The sequence below is a fragment of the Excalfactoria chinensis genome, chromosome 15 (assembly GCF_039878825.1).
Source record: "Excalfactoria chinensis isolate bCotChi1 chromosome 15, bCotChi1.hap2, whole genome shotgun sequence".
Classification (NCBI taxonomy): Eukaryota; Metazoa; Chordata; class Aves; order Galliformes; family Phasianidae; genus Excalfactoria; species Excalfactoria chinensis.
In genome coordinates, this window is record NC_092839.1 from 7859024 (window position 1) to 7880755 (window position 21732).

Consider the following 21732-nt stretch of genomic DNA (forward strand, 5'->3'; position numbering starts at 1 on the left):
ACAAAATGGGGAGAAACTGCCACTTTTGTGCTGAGCCTTTGTTGGGAAGCCACCATGGATCATCATGGCTGGATGCTGTCAGGAAGGCAGTGGCAGATTAAATGTTCTGTACAAGACTAGAACTTCTGAAATCAACTAACAGCAAAATCACCTCTAAGGATGAAAGTCAGGCAGCTGTAAAAGGACAGCAGTCATGTTAGTCACAGGGCTAACTCTACATTCATGTCCTAACACTGAGGAAAGTTCTTCCCATAGAAAAATGCCAATTATGAGAGCAGTGTGTAGGGGACCCTTTAACAAAGGCAGTAAATGACCCAGCACTTAAAATTTGCAGCGACCCTTATTTTTTCCACTCCTCATTTTAGATCTTTCTCCATTTTTGGCTGTTGAGCATTTGGCCTTTGGATTAAGAAATAAAACGAACAACTGCAGATCCAGATACATGGGGGGGAAATAAAAGACAGAATAAAAAGGCAATTTCAGAGAAATTCAGCTGGAAAGCAGGTTTTGTGGAAGGCTCTTGTGCTCTGCAGAGCTGGATGATTTCACCCTCTAACCAAGGTCAGGTGATGTTTCTAAGGCCATACAACTCTTCCTTTAGAAGCATCAGAAAGCGTTAGCAGACACAAGTTCTATCTAAAACTATCACAGTAGTAAATATTTTCTAGTGGAGGCTTAGTCACTGGGTTGAAAAACTGTAGTGATTATGTTTAACATCACCAAAATCAGAAAGCACTTCAGGTAATGGCTTCCAAGGAGGATAAATAAAACCCTGGGAATAAAGCCTTTCTTTTCATCTTGTAAATATTTATCATCATTGCAGGAGAAATTCAGCATTCTGTTGTGCAATGTTAATAGGACCCATTATAGTTCAGCTGAGCCCCACATTCCCTACTGTTATAGCAACACTGGTTTTCCTTTGTTCTTATTATTTGCTTAAAGCACACTGTACTCTATTATGTGGCGAGACCTGTAGAGATTCCAAATGAAGTTTCATTTGCTTCTAGTGGTGAATAAGAAAACAAAAACTTTTGAAAGTCAGGAATTGATTAAATAATTCCCATTTCGGGAGTGCTGGTAAACCTAAGGGCCTAATTTAGTCTCTCTAAAGCTGTTGCAAAAAGAAAACAACCACAAAAATCAACTGTTTCTTTTAGGTTTTGTTATCTCTTAGCAGCAAAGAGAGCTGGGAAAAGAGCTGTGTTCTGAAACACCTGGAGTGAGCTCTGAGGGTAAATTTCATGAATGTAAATGAAAGGCATCACATTTTCCTTCACAAACGTACAGTCTCTAAAATACAAATGCACAGGTAGCTGATGTGAGGTTTGTGACTTCACAAAACATCCCTTAACCAGGACGATGTGAGTAGTTAATGAATGTACTGATATTGTGTGGAAGAAGGGTCAGCCTTGCCATTATCTCATCCAGACAGACAGAGGGACCTTGGCCAATAAGAAAACTAGCCAGTGATGGAAGATTAGGGAAAAAAAAAAAAAGGAGATTTTTATCCTCTCTAATTCTTTGCCCATACAGTTCTATCTCTTGTATGCTAAATGACCTCCAGGGCCTGAGATTTACAGATAAATACAAAGTGGCTGAGGGAATCACAAAGCTCCATGTTGCCTAGGAAATTCTTAAATTACTTTTCTCCTCCAACAGTAAGAGGACAATACATAGCAAACATTACTCCTTTATCTCCCATTCCTAATGCCTTCCTAAGGGCTGATCTAAAGTCTTCTGAAGCCAGGAGAATGACACTCACAGATATGAGCACACTCTGTATCAGAATTTCTTTTGGACAGGAGGTATTTTTCTAATGGGAATGTAAGAAAAGTGCAAGCTTTATGAATGAGGTAAGAGAAAGAGTCATTTGATTACTCTTACCTGAGCTGCAGGATGAGTCAGTAGTACCAGGATGTGTAGGTGGGATCCAAAGCCAGCCTAAGCTTAGCTTCCCATGTCTCACATCATTGCTCCAATATACAAATAGCTGAACTTTTAAACGTATGCCCTATACACACAAGATGAAACCAAATAGATATTTTTTGTGAATTCATCACAGAGCTAAATGATACAGTTACAGATTATGAAGGGAACAGGGGCCTGCCTATCATTTAGAAAATGGCTTAAATATGGTACTTTACCTCTGATATTGTGTCAAGGAACATAAAACCAGTGTGAATGGTAGAGGCAATTGAGAAATAGAAGTTCTATCTCCTTCCAAAAAGCTTACAGTCACAGCTTGCTGGGAAAAGCTGTCAAATGTGCTAACTGGCTTTGTTGCTAATGTGATTATGCAAAGTAGATGAGAGTAAGAGTGCTACCCTGTCATCACTTACAATGGCATCTGCTCTCTTTCAATTTTATGTAATTTTCATTGAATTTAGGTCCGTCAGGTTGCCCTGCCATAGAAGTTGTGTGAAAATGAGATCCTTATTCCACGCATCTGATGCACTTGAAGGAACAGGATGTGTTAAGGCTGCTATCCATTATGCAAAGGGAGGAAGATAATTCCAACGATGCAAAAAAGATGAAACGTATTTAAATGTGCAAGTTTTCAGTTACTTTCATTCCAGAAGAAAATTGAGGCTGTTCCAAAGAAGAGATCTGAAAATCACAGCTGGCCCCAGAATACTCAACATATGTGTTCACATGGGAATTACGATACATACATAAAACTGCTTATGGACCTGGCCCTGAAAATAATGAATTTGGTAGGAATCTGGGATGCGGGTTGGACTTAATGCTAATTGATGCTCTCTTCTAATAGCAATTTGGGGTTAGGGAATGCTGAGGAAGTAAATGATTGGCAAAATAGAACCAGTAATTTGAAGACAGTGATCATAGCAAAGCAGTAGAGCACTATGGCCAAATCAGTGTGTATCAGCTCCTTGTGTGTTCCAAGGATAGGATTTAATTATGTAGTGCTTCTTGTAGTAGGAAACAGTGCAGAAGGTGGTGATTGAAATTTTGGGAGTGAAGTAAAAAGCTACTGATCCAATGAGAGGCTTATGCAATTAAGTCTTTTACAAAGGTAACACAGAATTTGCCAGACTTCTTAAGCAACGGCTTATTGGCATCACTGACTTTTACATCAGCTTATGTCACCTCTGTACAATTTATCAAACCACTGATTTCACATACAGGCAGCAAAGCACTGGAATAAAGTTCTGTCTGCTGAATCAGAACAGAAACAAACAAACCAAAAGTAATGTTCTCTTAGAGAAGGCAATGTAGAAAACAAGATATCTTCCAGTTCTCCCTCTACCAGCAATTATGCATACTGGAAGAGAGGGCTAGAAATGGGGCAGAAGTAAGTCTGCATTTTACCATCTACTAAGTACAGCTATAACCAGAAGGAATAACATCACAGGCTTCCCTAATACAAATAAAACCCTTGTGTCACGGGTGCTGCTCACCCAAGGTCTTCTAACCACAGGAGGTGCTGGGGAACCACAGGCAGTTACAGCTTGTAATAGCTTCTGATTTGTTCTATGAATGACAACTGGAGAACACATTGGATGACAGACTATCTTTGCTTTGAAAGATGGGATTTAAGAACGAACTCCTTGTATTTAAATAATATTTTCATACCGTGATATCAGTCATGACAGTGTTGACTGCAGCTTTTCTTTAAACCTGTTTATTTATTCGAGGGTTTTTTTTCTTCCTGAGATGCCCCAGGCGTGCACATGGTGCAAAATGACATTTCATTGGCTGCGAAGATGAAAATACTTCTATGCTTCAAATCTAATCCAAATACTTCAATTACTGCTATGGTTTCTCTGGCATTTCTGTGCCGTTTTAGAAGGAATAACTGGCTTTGAAATATGTGCTGTAAATTACAACAACAAAAAAGTAAGAGTTGCAGGCCTGGAATATAGTAACCAAATGTCTGCTGGCTCTCCGCACTGATGTCTCCTTAACTGCTGAATAAGTAGAGACAAGAATACAGTCTGCATGAAATCCCACTTTCTCTGACATCAATGGATTTTTATTCCCCTTAACACTGAAGCATCTTTTGCAGTTGTTTTTAGTATTCATTAGAGACAGCGGTGGATTCATTGGCCAAATCTCACAGACTTTAGGCAACTCCAACTGAAGCTGCTCCTGATTCAAGACAGTAACACCTGTCTGCTTGAATGCAAGCTCTGAGCTACGTTAGAGCATCTCCTACCAACACAGCCAGCACGGATATACTGATGACTTCTTGGAATCCAATTCATTCCCCATGTGATGGACCTTACTTCATACACAGTGAGGAATTTGTTTCAACAGGCCAAGCTCCATTATCAAATAAGCTGATTTATTAAGTATTCACTTTTGTGAGTCATTGTATTCTTCACAGATGAGGATAAACTGAGAATTATACAGCTGGGTCTATAAATGAAACATCAGGCTTAAAATTTTGGAACCAAAATGGAAGTGATAGAACAGGAGAGAGGACAAGTCTGTTCTCCATGACTAATGAACAGTGATACTGCTGCTAGCAGTTTGTAGACTCTTGTTTCTGAGGCATGTTACATCTAGAGCCGTATTTCTAAGCTCTGGGCAACATCAGATTTTGTTTGAAAAATCGACTCGTGTTAGTATTGAATGGTGCTACTGAGATCATCACTGCAAGCCAAATTTCAAACTAAGCTGCAGTTTCCTCAGATCCTGCTGCAGCTGGAGCCTGTTCCTGGTGCATCATTGTTTGCCAACACATCGGATCCATTCTAGGAAGCAATCTTAGTAATGTTCATCACCCAGATGTTGTTGCCTAACAGATGCTGCTGAAGGCTAGTTGTGAATGTCCTCAGATATTCATAGTTGCAATGCAAAAGAAAAGGCCTTAACATAATCCCCTAAATCTCTGACTTGTGTATTCCCATAAAGGCTTGTATGTGCCTATGGGAGTGCACTTTGCCTCATGTACTTTGTGAAAATCTTCTGCCACCCTCCGCCACAGCATAAGGCTGAGTACGAAGTGCTGTTGTTGTTTTATTGTCAGCTGCTCAGGTTCAATATTTGCCTGTTGCACTTCTGAAGACTCGTTTCATGTTTCTGCAGGCTTTTGTGAAAATTTATTTTAAGGTGGTAATTTTGTGTTGAAGGATGGATAGAAAAAAAGGGCCTCGAAGAAGAAAATGGATGTTGGAACAATCCTGATTGCAGCAATGTAACTGTCAAGGAAACAAACGTCCTTAAATTTATACTGACCAGATTGGATAGTGTGCGTTTAGCTTGGCAGGCAATTTAGGCACTATCAGTAAAAATCACCTTCAATAAATTGTGCTGTGAAGTCTTCTGATGTTGGCTTGGAACATCCAGGCATTCATGAATTGGTTCTTGTGCCCACCTGGAATTGGTTCATGCTACATTCAGTGGTTCTTTCTTTAATGTTTCTTTGTAAGCCTGGTACATGATGTGTGTTTTAAACTGAAAACTAAGTGAGATGGCTTTTCTTTTCCCACTCCTCACTCTGCACCGTGATGTTTGGAAGCATAACAGTAGCAATAATGAATGCCTCTGTGCGTGCTTAGAGATAATTATTTGCACTGTTTTCAATCTATTTTTCTAAGGCTTGCCATCTGATGCCCATCTAATATGTAGCCTCTCTCTGCTGGGAGAATGAGCACAACAGATCACAAGGGAGAAGTTCAACTGAAGAACATATGTCTCATCAAACAGAACGCATCCTCTGTCTGACAGCTGTTTTTCTTATGCTGCTTTCCCATCACCACCTTATTTTGAACCAAATGCTGTATTTGTGCCCCTATGAGAAGGTCGGTAGGCCATGTCTATAAGTGCACACCCTGTTCAATATTCCTGTTTGAAACAATCAAACAGCTTTTTGCTAAGAATGTGGGTAATTGGAAGAAACCTGGGGAGCATCTTCTTGCCTCTCGGCTGGAAGTAGCAGCACTTCTGTAAAGAGCTCTGTGTGAAAGGACTCCAACAAGACATGGGCTTCTCATCCTTTCGATTCTTCCTTCTTGACAGGTCTTGTGGGAGAAAAGCAGATCTATTTCAAACTACCACCACTGATAGTTCCAACTCCTTATCCAGCTCTGCTGAAGTAAAACTTCCCACACATTTCACACCAAAATAACAGATGGAAAGTACGGGGAAAGCTTACAAATCAGATCCGAACTCTTCAGGAGGTCCTTATCAGAAAGAATATTTTACTGAGAAATATTGAAAGATGTCAAGGCACTGAGATTATTTTTCTTGTTTGAGGGTTTACTGGCCACTGAGTGGTTTGGTGCAGGACTGGGCCTCAAATGCATACATTTCGGCATGTAGAAATCTATGTATGTCATAAAAACTGGCATCATATCATAGATAATTACCCACTCTGCCAAAGCTGATAAACATCTATGGCCAGTGACAGAAATCTGATTCTTCTATAGGGAATGCCAAATGCTGCACATAACTCTCAGCTGTTCGTACTCACTTGTTCTAATGCCTTGTGACATATCATGTCTCTCTTGGGGGGACAGCAAAGGGCTGAGCACCCTTGGTTGGTACAACAGTCAGCTGCATTTCTAGGAATGAGAACAGCCTACAGTGTGGGAAGGAGAAAACCTAAATTACGCATGTCTTATATTGCTGATGCCTACTTAAAACCCACAAGTGAGATTTAAACCAGAACAAGCAAAGGATAAAACTGTCAAGAATCTGAAAGAAAATCTGTTCAACGAGGGGAAAAAACAAATAAACATCTAAAATATAAGAAGAGAAAAATTTAACTCTGGTCCTAATCAACGCAGATGCTGTGCATGGCGTAATTACATGCTCTCATAGGTTTCTTAGAGGCACCTGAAGAAACAAGGAAATTTAGACACAGGGAAATGTCATTATTTGCGACTGAAACAAAATAGCAACCAATTTACGCGTATGCTCTTCCTGCTGAATGAACGCTATTGCGTTGAATTAAGTTATATTAAGTTCTATTCATACGCTATTAGACTTTTAGAAGTAGCCATTATGTTTTGCACAGCTCGGCCCTCCGGCCGCCAGGGGGCGCTGCGGGACGCGGCGCAGGGGAACGGCAGAGGGCGCCGCACGGTACGGCACGGCACGGTACGGCACGGCGCGGCCATGGGGGAGGCGGAAGGCGGCGCGGCCGCCGCTGTGGAGAAACCGCCGCTGCCCGCTGCCGGCCCCGGGACCGCCGCGGCTGTAGCTGCCGCCGCCGCTGCTGTTGCGGCCGCCGCGGCGGCGGCTGCCTCCGCCCCGGAGCCCGGAGTGCCGGCGGAAGAGGCGGTGGTGGTTTGGAGCCCCGAAGTGGAGGTTTGCCTCTTCCACGCCATGCTGGGCCACAAGCCCGTAGGTGAGAGCAGGCCGCGCCGAGCCTCGGCCTCGAGTAGTGGCGTTGGCCGGGTTGGAGTAGCGGGGCTGCCGGGGCCGGGCGGGCACTGCGTGGGCTGCTGCCCCTAGCGGCATGCGGGGCCGGGCAGCACCGAGTGCGGCCTGAGCGGTGCGCAGAGCCCGCCCTCCTCTCTCCCTGTTGTCCTTCGGTTGTTGTGCGACGTTAATTATACTGAGTTCCTTCCCCCCTCCCAAGGTGTGAATCGCCATTTTCACATGATTTGTATCCGTGATAAATTCAGTCAGAATATCGGACGGCAGATTTCATCCAAAGTGATTTGGGACCATCTGAGCACCATGTACGACATGCAGGCTCTTGTGAGTATAAGGGAGTGGAGATTGAGCACTTAATTTGCTGTCGTTCAGTAGCTCTGACTGGTCACAGTCCCTGGAACCTGACAGCTGTCAAGTTACAGAACACGATGTATGTTTCCAGTGAGGTGATGAAGTTTTCCTGTATGAAAGTGCATTAGGTGGGAGACAATAAAACTTACGTTGTTTTGAGTTGCATTTTCTTTTTTGCCGTACTGAGTTCTGACTTTTCATTGACTTTATTCCATTTTTAATTGCCTAAGAGCTGACCCAGCAAACATTTAGGCAGGTACTTAGGTACCAAACAGACAACTTATGTATGTTTAAGAATTTGCTACAGTTTGGTTCCAGAAATGATCTCTAATGGTCATGAGTTGTGATCTCAATTAACTTAGGAACCAGTTTGACATCAGGAGCATCCTTACTCTCTACTGTCTGAGTATCTTGTTAATTATTTGGCTACTGAGTGCACTTAAAATAGAGCTTGAGATTTCATTTCTATTCTATATGTATATTTTAATCTTTACCATCATAATCATCTCTATTTTCTTCCTAAGCACGAGTCTGAGATTCTTCCATTTCCAAATATAGAGAAGAATTTTATTCTTCCTGATGAACTGATTCAAGAAGTGAGAGAAGGTAAGATGTGATAGAAGCCTTGTATGTTTTTTGTTGCTCTGGGCCCATCACAGAACAAACAGCTTAACAGAACTCCCAGAAAAGAACATAAACAATGTACCCTATTAACATAAATACATGGCTGTCTTTCAGACTGGTGTGTTAGGTGTTCTGATGTGCACTTTTATGCAGTTCATTTTGTAGCAAGATCTCTTTCAGAACGAAGCTGTGGGGCTTCGTATATATATGAGTATGAGTATATATGGAGTATAAGAGCATTTCTCTATAGACTTTGTATATAATATTTCTATTTCCAGTTACGCCTGATGTCTGTGCGTACTGCACATCATGCTGAGGCTGCTAATGGAGAAACCCTCCTTCTTCGAAACCATCTAACCATTGTTTAATGATCATTCCCATAGGAAAAGTGATGATGGAAGAAGAAGTGAAAGAGGAGATAAAAGAGGAGATGGAAACACATGCAGGTCCAGAAGAAGGTACGTTTGTAACTCTCTGCTGCCTAATTTAAAAAAGCAACTCTGAAATATTAATGTTAAAATGTAAATATCATATGTGGTGTATTCTGTGATTTCTGCTCAGACTGAGCATATGCTTGTAAAGAACTAGAGTAACTTAAGAATGCACGGAATAAGCAGTTGCCAGTATCTGATTCTAATGGAGATTCCTGCCTTGCTCCTAATTCATGTATGGAGTAGCTTCTAATTGCAGCTTTTCAGTACCTAAAAGGAGCCTATAAACAGGAGGGGAGTCAACTCTTTGAAAGGGTAGATAACAGCAGGACAAGGGGAAATGGTTTTAAGTTGAAAGAGAGAAGATTTAGGTTGGATGTCAGGGGAAGCTCTTTACTATGAGGGTGGTGAGGTGCTGGAACAGCTGCTGTGGATGCCCCTGGAGGTGTTCAAGGCCGGATGGGATGGGGCCATGGGCAGCCTGGGCTGGTATCAGATATGGAGGTTGGTGGCCCTGCCTGTGGCAGGGGGTTGGAGGTTTGTGATCCTTGAGGTCCCTTCCAGCCTTGGCCATTCTGCGATTCTGTTTGGTGTCTTAATGAGAAATTAAGGTCAATAAATCAAAACTTGAGATATTTAAGTGGGAAGGAGAGCAGAGTGGGGTTGGGTTATGTCTGTGTTTGGAGGATCTTTAAAGGTGCTGAGAATGTATTTATTTGAAAAGCTTCATATAATACAAAGAGATTTGATGTCAGCTCTTGTTTGCCTGTGTGCGTTGATCTGGAATCCTTACTTTGATCCTATTTCAGTTTTTACACCCTCTGGAAGCTTAGGAAAAACAACTGAGAAGCCGAGCAGCAAAGAGAAGGAAAAGACTTCATCAGATTCTGGGTCCAAAGAAGGATCTGATAAGAGGAAGCGTAACAGAGTCACTGAAAAAGTATTAAATGCCAACAGCAACCCTTCCAGCCCCAGTGCTGCCAAACGACGCAGAACATAAAGCTGCAAACGACAGGAGCAACTGACTATAGAATGTGAGGAGTGTTGAAAGCAGATAGTAAGATTGTCGTTACACGGAGGTTTCTCACATAGGAAATGATATCTGAGTCAGGTATTTGAAGAACCTGCGCATTGCCTTTATGGGCACAGGGCTTTGTGCCTGGCCTTCTCTGACCTGGTTGTGCCGCTGCGCCAAGCAGCTGGATGGTGGCAACCTGCTCAGGGAGAAAGATGGCGGCAGGGAGGGTTTGTATCTCCAAGTAACACAGGCCGTGTTGGAACAGCTGCTGCAAGAAGTGTTCAGTGAAACACAGAGCCTCAATCTGTGACTAACAGAGGTTGTATCTGTGCGTTTTCAATTGGTTGTTTTCGCCTTTGGTTGCTGTCTTTGAACGTTACAGCCCCTCTGTGGGTAACGTTGTTTGGCCGTTTATCCAAACGTAGCATTTGTATCAAACATCTGAACGCGTTGGTTCAGTAAAACCAAGATCCTTTTAAATACAGCTGCTGTGCTGAGGTATTCTTTCACACCGTTTGCTGGAGGAAAGTCTGCTTTTACCTTCAGCGATGTAACAGTTTTCAAGCTTGCTGAGCTTTTATACCATCACTGAAGCGAAAATGCCCACAGCTGTCGTAGCGAGGTTGGGAAGAAGAGGAAGGCTCGTGTCCCGCATCTCTACCCCGGGATGGCGGCGGGCCGGGCGGGTGGGCGCTAGGACCGCGCGGAGCGGCCTGCTGTCCAATGGGGCGCCGCGCCGCAGGAAGGGGGCGGGGCTTGCCGGGCTTCCTCCTCCCCCGCCCCGACCCACGTGCTCCGGCTTTGTGCGGGTCGACCCGGCGTTCCTTTCGCTTTCCTTTTCCCCTGCCCGGCTTCCCATGGCGGCCTGGTTCGGTTTCAGGACGGAGGAGGACGAGGAGGGGGACGAGGCGTGCTTATGGAGGTACGACTCCACCTGGGAGGAAGACGACGATGACGACGACGATGAGGATGGCGATGAAGGCCAGCCCGAAGGAGCGGAGGCGGCCGCCGGGGAGGAGCCGGAGGATGCGGAGAAGTCGGCGCTGAGCTCGCCGCGGGAATCCCGGCAGGCCCAGGTGGGTGCCGGCAGGCCCAGCGGGCTCCAGCGGGGCTCCTCAGCCCGCTCGTTGCCGGCCGGGAGGCACCGCGGCCGGGCCGGGCGGGGCGGAGCTGTGCGTGCACCTGCCCCGAGCCCCTGATCCAGCTCCAGCGCCCGGCTCCTCAACGTGTCTGCCCTCTTCTTCTTCCTGGTCCGGTTGCTTTCCGTACTGCTTGTATGTTTGGGCCCCTTTTCCCTCCTGTCCCGATTTACAGCCGGGAACTGGAGCAGCATGAAGCACTTAAAGTCAGAAGGTTTGTATGTCCTGGCAGCAATCGTTAGCACGAAATTCTGGCCTCATCTCGATGAAGCCGATCTTCTGACCTCGAAGAGAAGAGGCAGTCTTGAGGCCCATTTCGAAAGGATGTTTTCACAACTCAGATAGCAGTGGCAGAGATATGCTGGAGTTTTATAACTGCCTGACTTTCAGTAGGCTGCCACGCGCAGGATTCTCATATTTTCTTTGCCATGATATGGCTGCTTTACCCCATAAATAACATTTGGTCTTCTACGTGGTGCCAGCATGTTTACTCCATTTCTTATGGACGCTATTTTGGCACAATAACACGGTGTCCCCATCAGACCCTTGCTTTACACTGATGTCCTCTACAGTGTCCTTTCTCTTTCATGCTGTGGAGAACCATCAGACCTGTTCGTTTACTAAGATGAGCTGTAAGTTTTAATTTTCTTCAGCCTTTTTTTTTCCTTTATGGGAGATATTGCATAGCAACTCCAAAAAGATCCGTTGATGTTCTCAGAACTCCAGTTGTATTCTGCAAACATGTTAACGCTTGACTCCATTTTCTTACATGGATTCAACTTTATTTTATGAGGAGCCTGTCTTATCTGAAGCTCCTATCTTTAGCATTGGTGTTCTTATTGGACAGTGGGTGTCAGTAATTTCTTCTACAGCGTTGCTTTGCAAATGCAAAACTCTTCTTCAGCTTTTTATGGCTCAGCAGAAACGCTGTTGTCAGTTAACTCCTCCCCTTTTGGGGAAATGAAAACTGATCTTTTGCTTCTAGTTTCATTTCAGGGTTACATCTGTATCCTCGGGGGGGGAGCAAGCAGATAAAGCTTTCTAATATACCTTTAAAGGAGTTTAGTACTAAACTTTAATCTTTTTCCTTCTATAAACACTAAGTGAATAAAACAAGGAACCCTATTTTTTACAAGATATATAAATTCGATGCCACACAATATTCCAAACGCCAGTGGCTTTGTACAAAGCCCTCTATTCCTTACGAACAAAATCCAAGTATAAACAGAGCAGGTGGGCACGTACATCTTGATGGGGATGTAGGGAGGCCTTAGCGATTTACATAGATCTTTGTGAGGTCACAGGTGTTCAAGGTGGAGTGGAAGATCCTTGCCTGTTCCTTTACGTGGTTTGCGTTGTTTGATGGCACGTGGTCAGTTATCTGTAGCTCCTGATTGGAGCTCTGGTTTTGTTTGCAAGTTTTAATGCCTGATAAAATTTCCTTGAACTTTCGGATTGTGCTTTTTGATGTTTGTTCTTCAGATTTTTTTATTTTCTTAGAGCAACTTCTGGATTGTGACAACAGTAAAAGCAAGGATTGTTTTTTTTCCCACTTTGCATTGAGGAGGATGTTGTCTCTGGGACATGGAATGTTGTTCTTCATCTTTAAAGTGGAGCTCTTCCATTGGTGATGGATGTGTAGTCACCTCTGACTTACAGTGCCTGATTCCTTTTTAAAGGGAGTGAGAAGGGGTACAAAAAGGAACAGTGCATCTTCTAGTATAAGTCTGTGCCTTTGCAACTTGCCAAAGCCATGAGTCAGTTTCCAAAACAAGTTCCTACTTCTGCTTGTATTACACTAACTCTAACTCTTCTCCCCCCAGTCTAGATGGTATACTATATTCCAGAAGCTGCTAATGTATTTATTCAATACTGAGGTTAGAGGTTTGTTTTATTATTTTCACTACATGCTTTCAAAACCTTCAGATTCTTCTATGCTTGCATGCTACTTGTTTCTCTGCAAACACCCCATATCTGTGATTAAATATTTCTGCAGGTGTCTTTTTAACTCTTTTGCACTCCAGTGCTTTAAGCTTCTTTTCTGAGTGACCCACAGAACATCCTGGGGCTTACGCTCATCTTCAGAGATTCTCTCTTCATTTGCTGTAGCGCATGGGGTTTGTGCTTCATTGCTCAGAGCCGCGTAACAAGCCCTGTAGTTCTGCCATCTCCTAACTGTCCCCGAATGGAAGGCTCCTGTCTCTTCTCTAAGAATGTTTTCTTTCTTGTTGATAATCTGTGCATCCTTTCAGCCCTTTCTGTTTGATTTGATTTCCAGTTTCCAGCCAAACACAGTTGGTGTTACCCTCTCCAGCTTTGTTCTCTGCTATCCTCGTGCTCTTTGTGAAACAGTTCTGATTGATGCTCCAGCAGTGCTGGAGGCTGAAACCCACCTAAAGTTGTTTATGAGTGTTGTGAGGAATAAGGTTTGGTTTTTAAGTGTACAAGTTTGTCTCTGTAATCTGAAAAGGAAGTGAAGGTCACGTTTCTGCGTGGCTTGAACTGAAGTCCATAGAGATCCAGGAACAACACCTCCATGGGCAGAGGGCTGAGTTCTTGCTCTTTGCTTCCCCATATTGTTTTTTCCTCATGTTGTGCTCCAGCCTGCTTGCTTCTTTGACCCAGCTTCTTTCTGAAGCAGCCCAATAGCACCTTATACTGCTGTGCTGTGTCTATCTCTGTATTTATGCTTATTCTTCAGCAAACCAGTCATTTTTCAGACTTAAAACTATTTTCCTGTTAATCCAGCCCAGCCAACTGTGTTAAAGGACATTGGTTTTGATTCTGAAGTGTGAAGAACGTCTGAAGTCGATTCCTCTGTACTTGGCAGTAAAGTTCTCACTAGTTCCTCATGTCTCAGGATTTAATCTGTGGAGCTCAACTCTTACAGTTAAAAGCACTGATGAATCTCTGAGCTCTAAATCTTAGCGCTTACATCTTGAATGTAAGAATGATATTGATCTGCTTTGGCTGAGTAGATATCTCAGACTTCTGTTTGCAGCCACATTTAGTTTCCAAATATTAACTGCATAGCACAGCTTTTTCTAGTTTCATGCTTCTCTAGCTGCCCTATTGGCAGGTGAGCTTGCAGCAATGGGATACCAGAGCTTGAGTTCTAATCCCGTGCAAAGTGTGCGGCTGTGGGAAATGTACTGCAACGCAGACAGGCATTATTTTAGGTCACATCACAGTTTGTTACATTAAAAAAAGAGCAAACAACAAAACCACACAAACCTGGAGGCTGTTTTTAGTTCCCATCACCCAAATGAATGGAGACCATCGTGTATAAATATATATTTAAATGTAGCTTTAAAAATTCTTCAGCAATCAGCTCCCCATTGCTGTGCCTGCTTCTGATTTCAAGTGCTGATGCTGGACAGTACAGTTGGAGGAATTACTTTGTTACAAGGAAGTGTTAGGAAATCCCATACAGCTCCTGCAGTAGCGGAACCACTTACGAGTGTTTTCTGCTCGATACAAAGTGGTTTTCCTTTTATTTTTCTCCAGGCAAAGGAAGTTAAGTAGTAGCAAATTAAACTCGTGAAGCTTTCAGGTAACTTGAGAGACCAGTTGCTGCTGCTTTCCTCTTAGGTTTCCTAGGTTTATTTTGCAAGATTCTGCCCGCTTCATCTCTGTTCACAAAAGCTTTTCAGTGTTGTCCTGGTTTGAGACAAGATGCCGTAGCGCTCAGCAGGATTCAGCCTCTGTTGCTTATGAGTTGTAACAAAAATCTCTTACCATGGAGGTGATCCACTTAAATGTCAATATACTTTGTTTGCAACTTTCACTTCCACCAAGTTCTGAAGAAACAGGTGTGTTCTTTGTGATTTCTTTGTACACGTTATTAATGTAATGAATCCAGGATACATGTGTAGTCTGATCCCTGGCTGTCAGGCAAATGTGGCAGCACAGGCTTTTTTTCTATGGTAATTTAAATTACTAATAAAGCCATGTGAATTCAGTTGTAACTAGGTAAATCTGTCACTTGGCAACTAATAGGGATCATGTGAGTTACTGCTGTGGGTATCTTCATTTGGTATTGTATTATTTTGTTCTGTTTCAGTATGTTTCCTTCTAAACACCTTCTCTTTGTAGGGACAAAGGAGATCCAATTCATCACCGTTGTTTCAGAGGAGTTTTAAGGTAGGCTTGGCACGTAGTTGGGTTACTTGGAGATGTGAGCAGCAATGAAAACAATGACTACTATGGGAATCAAATAAATACGTGGTGTGACCATGTTGAAGAACTGGTGGTTCATGGGATGCTGGAGCTGTAGACTGCTGGGTGCAAGGGAACACGTGTGAGAGGTGCTGAGTTCAGACTGGGTTTTTATTTTCAGAAGACCACGTGATTCTGGGTGTCTGATCTGCCACTTTTCTCTAGTTCTCAGGCAGGCGCAACTGGAGAGCAGCAAAAGACTTGCAGACATACAGGCATCGTTACCCGGTATGGACTTCGTGATAATGCACCTGCTCTTGTGGCTTTTCCTCATTGCATGCTAAGTTTAGGAATGTGTTCTAGGTTTGAATGTGCCCCTTTATCTTTATGCTGAGGCTCATAGCTTTAAAGGATTAATTTATGAGGGGAAGGGATAACATGCATGTGGGTGCATCAAAAACAGTCTGTTATTTCCCAGAGGTTTCAAGGACTTAGCCTGTGTTCCCAACGTGAGGGAAGGAGAAGTGCTGAGGTGAGCACTGCATTACTGCTGCTTGTTGATTTCTTGTTCTTGTTTCCAGGGTTTGATAGAATCAGAAACTGATGAGGAAGAAGATATGTGGAACTTGAGCTTCTACAAAAATGAGATTGCTTTTATGCCCCACGGTGAGTCACTTGCTTGGCAACTGCTCAGTGCAGCTCTACTGCAGCTGTTGGAGTTGGTGTCAGTGTAGCGTGATGCATGCAGAGCAACCATTAAATCAAAGCTAACCCCTGGCTATGGGTAATGAACTGTCTTGGGTGACTGGCTAACTTCAGTTTTCGTTTGGTGTTGTTTATTCTTGCCTCAGTCTTGTGTTTTCTCTTCAGGTTTGCATATTGAAGCTCTGCTTGAATCTTGGTGGGACAACTATGAAGTTCTGGAAGAAAACCATTCATACATACAGTGGTAAAATACCTGCGTGAATATTGTGCCTCTTCAGTCAGTTGTATACATGCTGTTGAATTCACCTTCCCACAAAGACTAGAATTATTCCCAAGTGAAACTTGCCAATTTTTTTCCCTCCCTGTACCTTTGGAAGCAATGCTCTGGAAATCCTGAAGACAGAGGTTCCCAGCACAGCTGTGGTAGTAGGTCTCACTAATGTCTGTCTTCTAACATACTGCAGAACAAAGTTTTACTGGAGCAAGGGATGGAAATAAGTAAAGCGTGCTGTTATTTATCACCTTTGTGTACAGTTCTTTTATGGAAGGGATTTGTCCTCTAATTAACTATTTCTGTGTTCATAGGAATATGAACTCTTCGTGAGATTCCTGTGATCTCACAATTTCTGGAATCATTTGAGTTTTAAGAAAGTGGGTTCCCTGGGTTGGATATCATCTTTGCTCATCTGGGCTGAAAACTTCTTTCTTCTTAGGCTATTTCCTTTACGTGAACATGGGATGAATTATCGTGCGAAGCCAGTCACGTGTCAAGAGATTGAGGTATTTAAAGCTTATGTGCTTTTGGTAAAGCATAGGGCTTCCTCCAATCCAACCCCTTTGCTTTTTTGGGGCCCTGGTGTGAACAGGTTACTCAGAGAGTTGCAACTTGTACTCATTGCTTTCTCTTTTTCAGGCCTTGAAGAAGTCAGAGGAAGTTATGGGAAGGTTTATACGTGCTTATCAGCTCATGCTGAGATTTTATGGAATAATTCTAGTGAACCAGGAAACTGGAGAACTTGAGAGAGCAGAGAATTGGGGTGAAAGATTTCTAAACTTGAACCGGTGAGTCTTTGGTTGTACTGCTGATCGTTTACCTACAGCTGTGCACTTGTTTGAGAAGCAAAAAGTCAAAGATCTTCCATACCTGACAAATCAAGGCCTTGTTGACACAAGGCATACCAGAGTCAGGGGCAGGATATTGGGCTGCATGGTCTTGTATGTATGACCCAATATGGTGGCTGTTTTCTACTAGTGGGTGATGCAGAAAGTCAAAAAGTTTCCAAGCAATTGAGTTAATTCCAAGAAGGGTTAGGAAGGTACTGCTGAATGTAGTTGCCGTAAGCGCATTAAAAGTAGGATAAGCCTGTATTTTCATCTGTGTTGTGAAATGGTCTTTTACAGATCGCTGTCAACAGTACACTAAACATTCTGCAGGTGCCCAAGAGGCTTGTTATAACTTCAGGATTGTAAGGGTTTCACTTAACTTTGATCGTCTGTTTGTCTCAGGTTTAGCCACAACAATTTACGGATTACTCGCATCCTGAAGTGCCTGGGGGAGATGGGATATGAACACTATCAAGTGCACTTGGTAAAGTTTTTCCTAACAGAAACTCTTGTTAATGAGACATTACCAAATGTCAAGAGAAGTGCCTTGGATTACTTCCTGTTCACCATCAGAAACAAGCAGAAGAGAAGAGAACTGGTCCACTATGCTTGGCAACACTACAAACCTCAAGGCAGCTTCGTGTGGGGGCCCCATGACAAACTCTTAAAGTACAAACCCCCCTCCACCAAGTCAAATCTGCACAAAAAGGCTGAAAATAAACAGGAAACTCCTGGTAAAAAGATTGATGATGATTCAGTGGAAGAGGGTCAGAACCAGTCTCTAGTGGAGAAACAGAAGGCTGGGGATACTGCCAACTTGCAAACTGAAGCGGATGAAGAGGACACGAGGGAGAAGATAAGTGAATGTGTTTCAAAAGGAGGGGATGATGAAGAGGAGAAAAAGACTTCAATTGCCCAGCAGGAAAAGCATTGCGACAGTGAGGCTGAAGTGCAAGATGCAGCAGAGAATGACTGTGCAAAGGAGAGCAAGAAGAGAAAACTGGATGCAAACGTAGCAGACGCCATAAAGAGTGGAGTGCTGAAAAGCCCTTCCGATATTGAAAAAATCTCCAGTAATTTAGAAGAATGTGCAATTGATGCAGAAATCCCCTCAGATCCACTCTTACAAACAGGACAGGACCAAGAAACACCGAAAGAAGAAAATACAGGCACCAAAGACTTAACAGTGCCAGAGACTGGTGATGCTGCTGTAAAAAGGAGGAAAGTTGATAAAAGAACACAAAGAAATAAAACATTCAACTTGGCCATAAATCTAAACATGGCACCCCCCGCACACAGTGCCCAGTCACACCCATCTGTTTCAAACACTAAGACTGAGGATGAAAAAGTTGGTGAGAAAAGGGCAGCTGTGGAGGAGGTGAGTGAGAAGGCTGAGGGCAATGCAGATGGTGGGGCTTTGAATTCCTCGGCTGCCTCTGTGCTTCCCAATGCTGCTCAGACTTCTCCACTGAGGGATGGCACGGAGTCAAGTGCAGATCGAGTTGCAGCAAAGAGTGATGAGCACCACTGCAACACCGCCCTTCTGGAAAGCAACAGTGAGGCAGATGGGGTAGAGCAGCATAAAAACACAGCAAATGTGAGTGAAAAAGAAGATGCAAAAGCTGCTAGCGACAAACAAATTCCAGGGAGTCCTGAGCAGAGTGTTGCATCCTCTTGTGCCAAACAAGACAGCGCTGAGATTGCAATACAAAGAACGGATAGCTCTGAGTGTGTGGCAGAGTCTGGGGAAGAGCACATAGCAACAGCGTGAGAGCTTGTGATCAGCACGATGAGCACTCAAGCAAGCAGAGGTGCACCATCCTGACTGCTGAGAGCCAACTTCCGTCATAGTATGCTATGAAGAAAATAAACTTTGACTGGACTGATTCAGGCTAACCCCTGTCTCATTTTCACCCTTCCTCACTTTGATAAGATCATCAGTAATGACTTTGCTGAGAGCCAGCACTTGGTCACCCTACAGAGGGAAACTTTAAGTTAGTCATCTTCCTCAACGAGCTGTGTTGTTTGTTTTCCTATTTTTTATCTGATGTTCAGAATTCTCTTGGAGCAACAGGGATTTTTGCACTTTGCTTTGGTTCTGGTATGTCCCTTTTTAAAGAAGGAGAACGTTAATCAGTTTCCTTGTTTGAACAAAAAAAAGTATTTAATAAATACATGGATTTTAATGTAAAATAGCATGATCTAATTTGCCAGACCTTTCTATTACCATATAAATTCTTGGTTGTTTTGGAAGGCAGCACCTAGAAGACTTATTCATTTTGTATCATGTAAGAGTGTTGTTGCCTCTCCTTTAAGAAAACAAGTTTGAATTAAGACCAGGATAAAATGTGTAACCACAGTGTGTCTTTGACCTTTGTGTACAGATAACGTTCTCCATGGTGCAAAAACATTGGATTACTTGTTTCCTTGATCCTCTGCGGTTGTTTCATAGTGCTTGTTGAGTTTATTGAGAATACAAATTGTCTACGGGTTTCTAAGGGAAAAAAAACCCTTCAGACTTCTCATAGAGCTGTCTGGAGCTCCTCTTCATCAGCTTTTGCCACTGTGTTCAGGAGCTTGGTAGTCTTCCACATAAACTTACCCGCTGCTGATGCAAAGCCCTTTCGTCCTTGATTGCTAAAATGGAACAAATATTTCTGTCATTGTGTTTCCTCTGAATTTGTTGCTATTTGAAGTGACCTGAGGGGCTCTTTTCTGCTGGCCTGCTGGATGAAGCTACGTGTCTCAGCTCTAACCTGCATCCCAGTTGTGGCAGGATCATTCTACCATTAATGATCAGCTTGTCAGACTGTGAGGTCGTGCTTGAGTGCAGCATGTCTGGTAACTGCTGGAGCTTTGTTGTGGGGCAGTTAATTGAAGCTTTAATTAGAGGGGATATGCTTGTCTGCTTCATTCATTTACAGCCATCAACAATTTACTTTCAGACCTCGCCCACTGTTCTCCTGCCTTTATGCTGCTGACCTCTCTGCTAGCTGTACTGCCTGACCTGTATAGGGTCCAATCGAGTCTGAGGGAATATGAAACAATTTAGCACTTCTGCTCAGGGAGATTTACAGCTGAGGACCCATTTCATGAAGCAGAGGAAATGCTTTCACCAGATGTTGAACAGAGACGTCCGACATGCTGTTTGCTCAGATTTTCTTTTACTTTTGGGGTTTTTAGGCAGTGTTTGTGTAGGAGACAGCTATGGGCTTGCCCACCTCACCAGAGAGCATTTGCAGCAGCCTAGGTGGTGTTTGGCCTCTCTGCTACAGCTCTTTGTTTGTTAGAAGCTTCATCTCATAAGGAATTTGATCTGTGATGTTCCTCCCCAGGCTGCAGGCCCTGCTTCAGCACGTCGTATCCTCGTGTGCGGGAACAGAAGTCTGCAAGTTTAGTATTTAATGGTGATGGTCACAAACGTGCTGGAAAAAGGCTTCAGTGTTTTTAAAATATTTTCTTATGGAAAAGTGGTGTTAAATAGCCAATAAGAATGCACTTAGCTCTGCAGACAGAAAAAAACAAAAACAAAACTTGAAGATATTGAGTAAAAATTCTTTCCTATAAAAGGTTCATAAAGAGTTGTTAATCATGGGGGTTTTTTTGTACAGATTTGTAGTATTTTTATTATTTAATGACATTTTCATTGTGAATATATGCTCAGCTGGGGCATAAATCACAAATCTTGTACGGTGTTGTACAGTTTGTCTTCTGTTTAATGGGATTTCATTGTAAGCTCTGGTCTGGAGTGCTCAAAACAAACCATTCCCTGTTGTTTTCAGTTTAGAGTTTCGGCTGTAGGTGTTTGCAGTGAGTTCACAGGATGTATTTTCAGCACTGAGAGCTGTATGATGGTCTGTTGCATTAACGTCACCTATTAAAGCATGTATTTAATGCATACCAGTTTCCACTTACGTTTTTCATCTTTGAGGGCAGGATGTGACCATGGATCTGGTCTACCAGCCCATCCTGTAACCATCTGCTGTTGCTTTGGAACCTCCCAAGTGTACATGGTGGAAAGCTACTGCGATGCTCTTCATCATAAACCAGGACTTCCTTTTTGAGCAGTTTTCCAGCATGCATATGGAAGCTTTAGGTGTAGGTCCTCTCCTTTTGGGACACAAGTTAAAACCCTTTTTCAGTAAACCCTTTCAGAGCTGACGATGTCATCCTTCCCTCATCTTGCTAAAACAAATGCATGCGGTGGCTGTCGAGAGGAGCTGGGGAAAGCTGGATTTGCTTTGCCATCCGTTGGTCTCTGTGAAGGAGGAGGTAGCAGCTGTGCGGTTCCTGTGGATGCAGTGGGGTTTGGGCTGCTTAAAAATCTGCTTCTTTGCGAACAGACTGCTGTTCGGGGTCACCTTCTGGGGATCAATTGGGCAACTGTTGCACCGTTCCTTCCTTGCAAGTATTTCAGAGGCAGTTCTCCCTTAGTTCCTTGTAACTCCAAGCATTTTTCCTCATTTCTTCCCACTTGTGTCTCTGTGATCATCTGTTCTCCAGTCAGGATTCATCAAGAAATAACCCTGCTGTTCTTTGGGTCTCATTCGAGGAAAAACAAAAAGCAGTTATGGCAGAGCTAACAAACCATCTCACCAAGCAGGAAGTGCACTTCTCTATAATTCTTGCACTCGTTACATGTATAGTAGTTTTTCCAAGTAGCCTCAGGCAGTGGATGACTGTTACTTTCTCATCTGTCCGGTCCTGAAGTGATGATGCATTCTGAGAAATGCCTCAGCTGAGACCAAAGGAACAATGTATGTCCAGCTGGAGATGCAGAATTTTCTCCTGTACGTGTCTGTAGTTCAGCTGTTCCTTATGTTCCTTCCCTGCTTGCTGGGACTGCCGAGCA

At 43.3% G+C, this 21732-nt stretch overlaps 2 protein-coding genes across 4 annotated transcripts; both read left to right on the forward strand.

Moving 5' to 3' along the window:
- Window positions 1–7080: 7080 nt before the first annotated feature.
- Window positions 7081–10251, forward strand: MRGBP (MRG domain binding protein). 3 transcript variants are annotated; one of them, XM_072350253.1, is made up of 6 exons: window positions 7081–7161; window positions 7207–7318; window positions 7553–7674; window positions 8226–8307; window positions 8709–8783; window positions 9566–10251. In XM_072350253.1, the coding sequence occupies exons 1-6, from the start codon at window positions 7087–7089 to the stop codon at window positions 9754–9756; spliced, it is 657 nt and encodes a 218-aa protein (XP_072206354.1). In that variant the 5' UTR covers window positions 7081–7086; the 3' UTR covers window positions 9757–10251. The 3 variants fall into 3 exon arrangements, with proteins under 3 accessions (XP_072206354.1, XP_072206353.1, XP_072206352.1); XM_072350252.1 differs by having other exon boundaries at window positions 7086–7161; window positions 7204–7318; XM_072350251.1 differs by having other exon boundaries at window positions 7086–7318.
- Window positions 10252–10562: 311 nt separating this feature from the next.
- Window positions 10563–20782, forward strand: OGFR (opioid growth factor receptor). The gene is made up of 8 exons (XM_072350458.1): window positions 10563–10850; window positions 15009–15056; window positions 15297–15359; window positions 15653–15737; window positions 15942–16020; window positions 16490–16556; window positions 16690–16838; window positions 17283–20782. The coding sequence occupies exons 1-8, from the start codon at window positions 10632–10634 to the stop codon at window positions 18649–18651; spliced, it is 2079 nt and encodes a 692-aa protein (XP_072206559.1). The 5' UTR covers window positions 10563–10631; the 3' UTR covers window positions 18652–20782.
- Window positions 20783–21732: the final 950 nt, after the last annotated feature.

Bases quoted from the DNA above. Each gene is read 5' to 3' on its own strand.
- MRGBP (XM_072350251.1), top strand. From the start codon at position 7,087: ATGGGGGAGGCGGAAGGCGGCGCGGCCGCCGCTGTGGAGAAACCGCCG. The intron at 7,675-8,225 runs GTGAGTATAAGG...TTTCTTCCTAAG, and splicing joins TGTACGACATGCAGGCTCTT to CACGAGTCTGAGATTCTTCC. The intron at 8,308-8,708 runs GTAAGATGTGAT...TCATTCCCATAG, and splicing joins GATTCAAGAAGTGAGAGAAG to GAAAAGTGATGATGGAAGAA.
- OGFR (XM_072350458.1), top strand. From the start codon at position 10,632: ATGGCGGCCTGGTTCGGTTTCAGGACGGAGGAGGACGAGGAGGGGGAC. The intron at 15,057-15,296 runs GTAGGCTTGGCA...ACTTTTCTCTAG, and splicing joins TGTTTCAGAGGAGTTTTAAG to TTCTCAGGCAGGCGCAACTG. The intron at 15,738-15,941 runs GTGAGTCACTTG...TTTTCTCTTCAG, and splicing joins GATTGCTTTTATGCCCCACG to GTTTGCATATTGAAGCTCTG.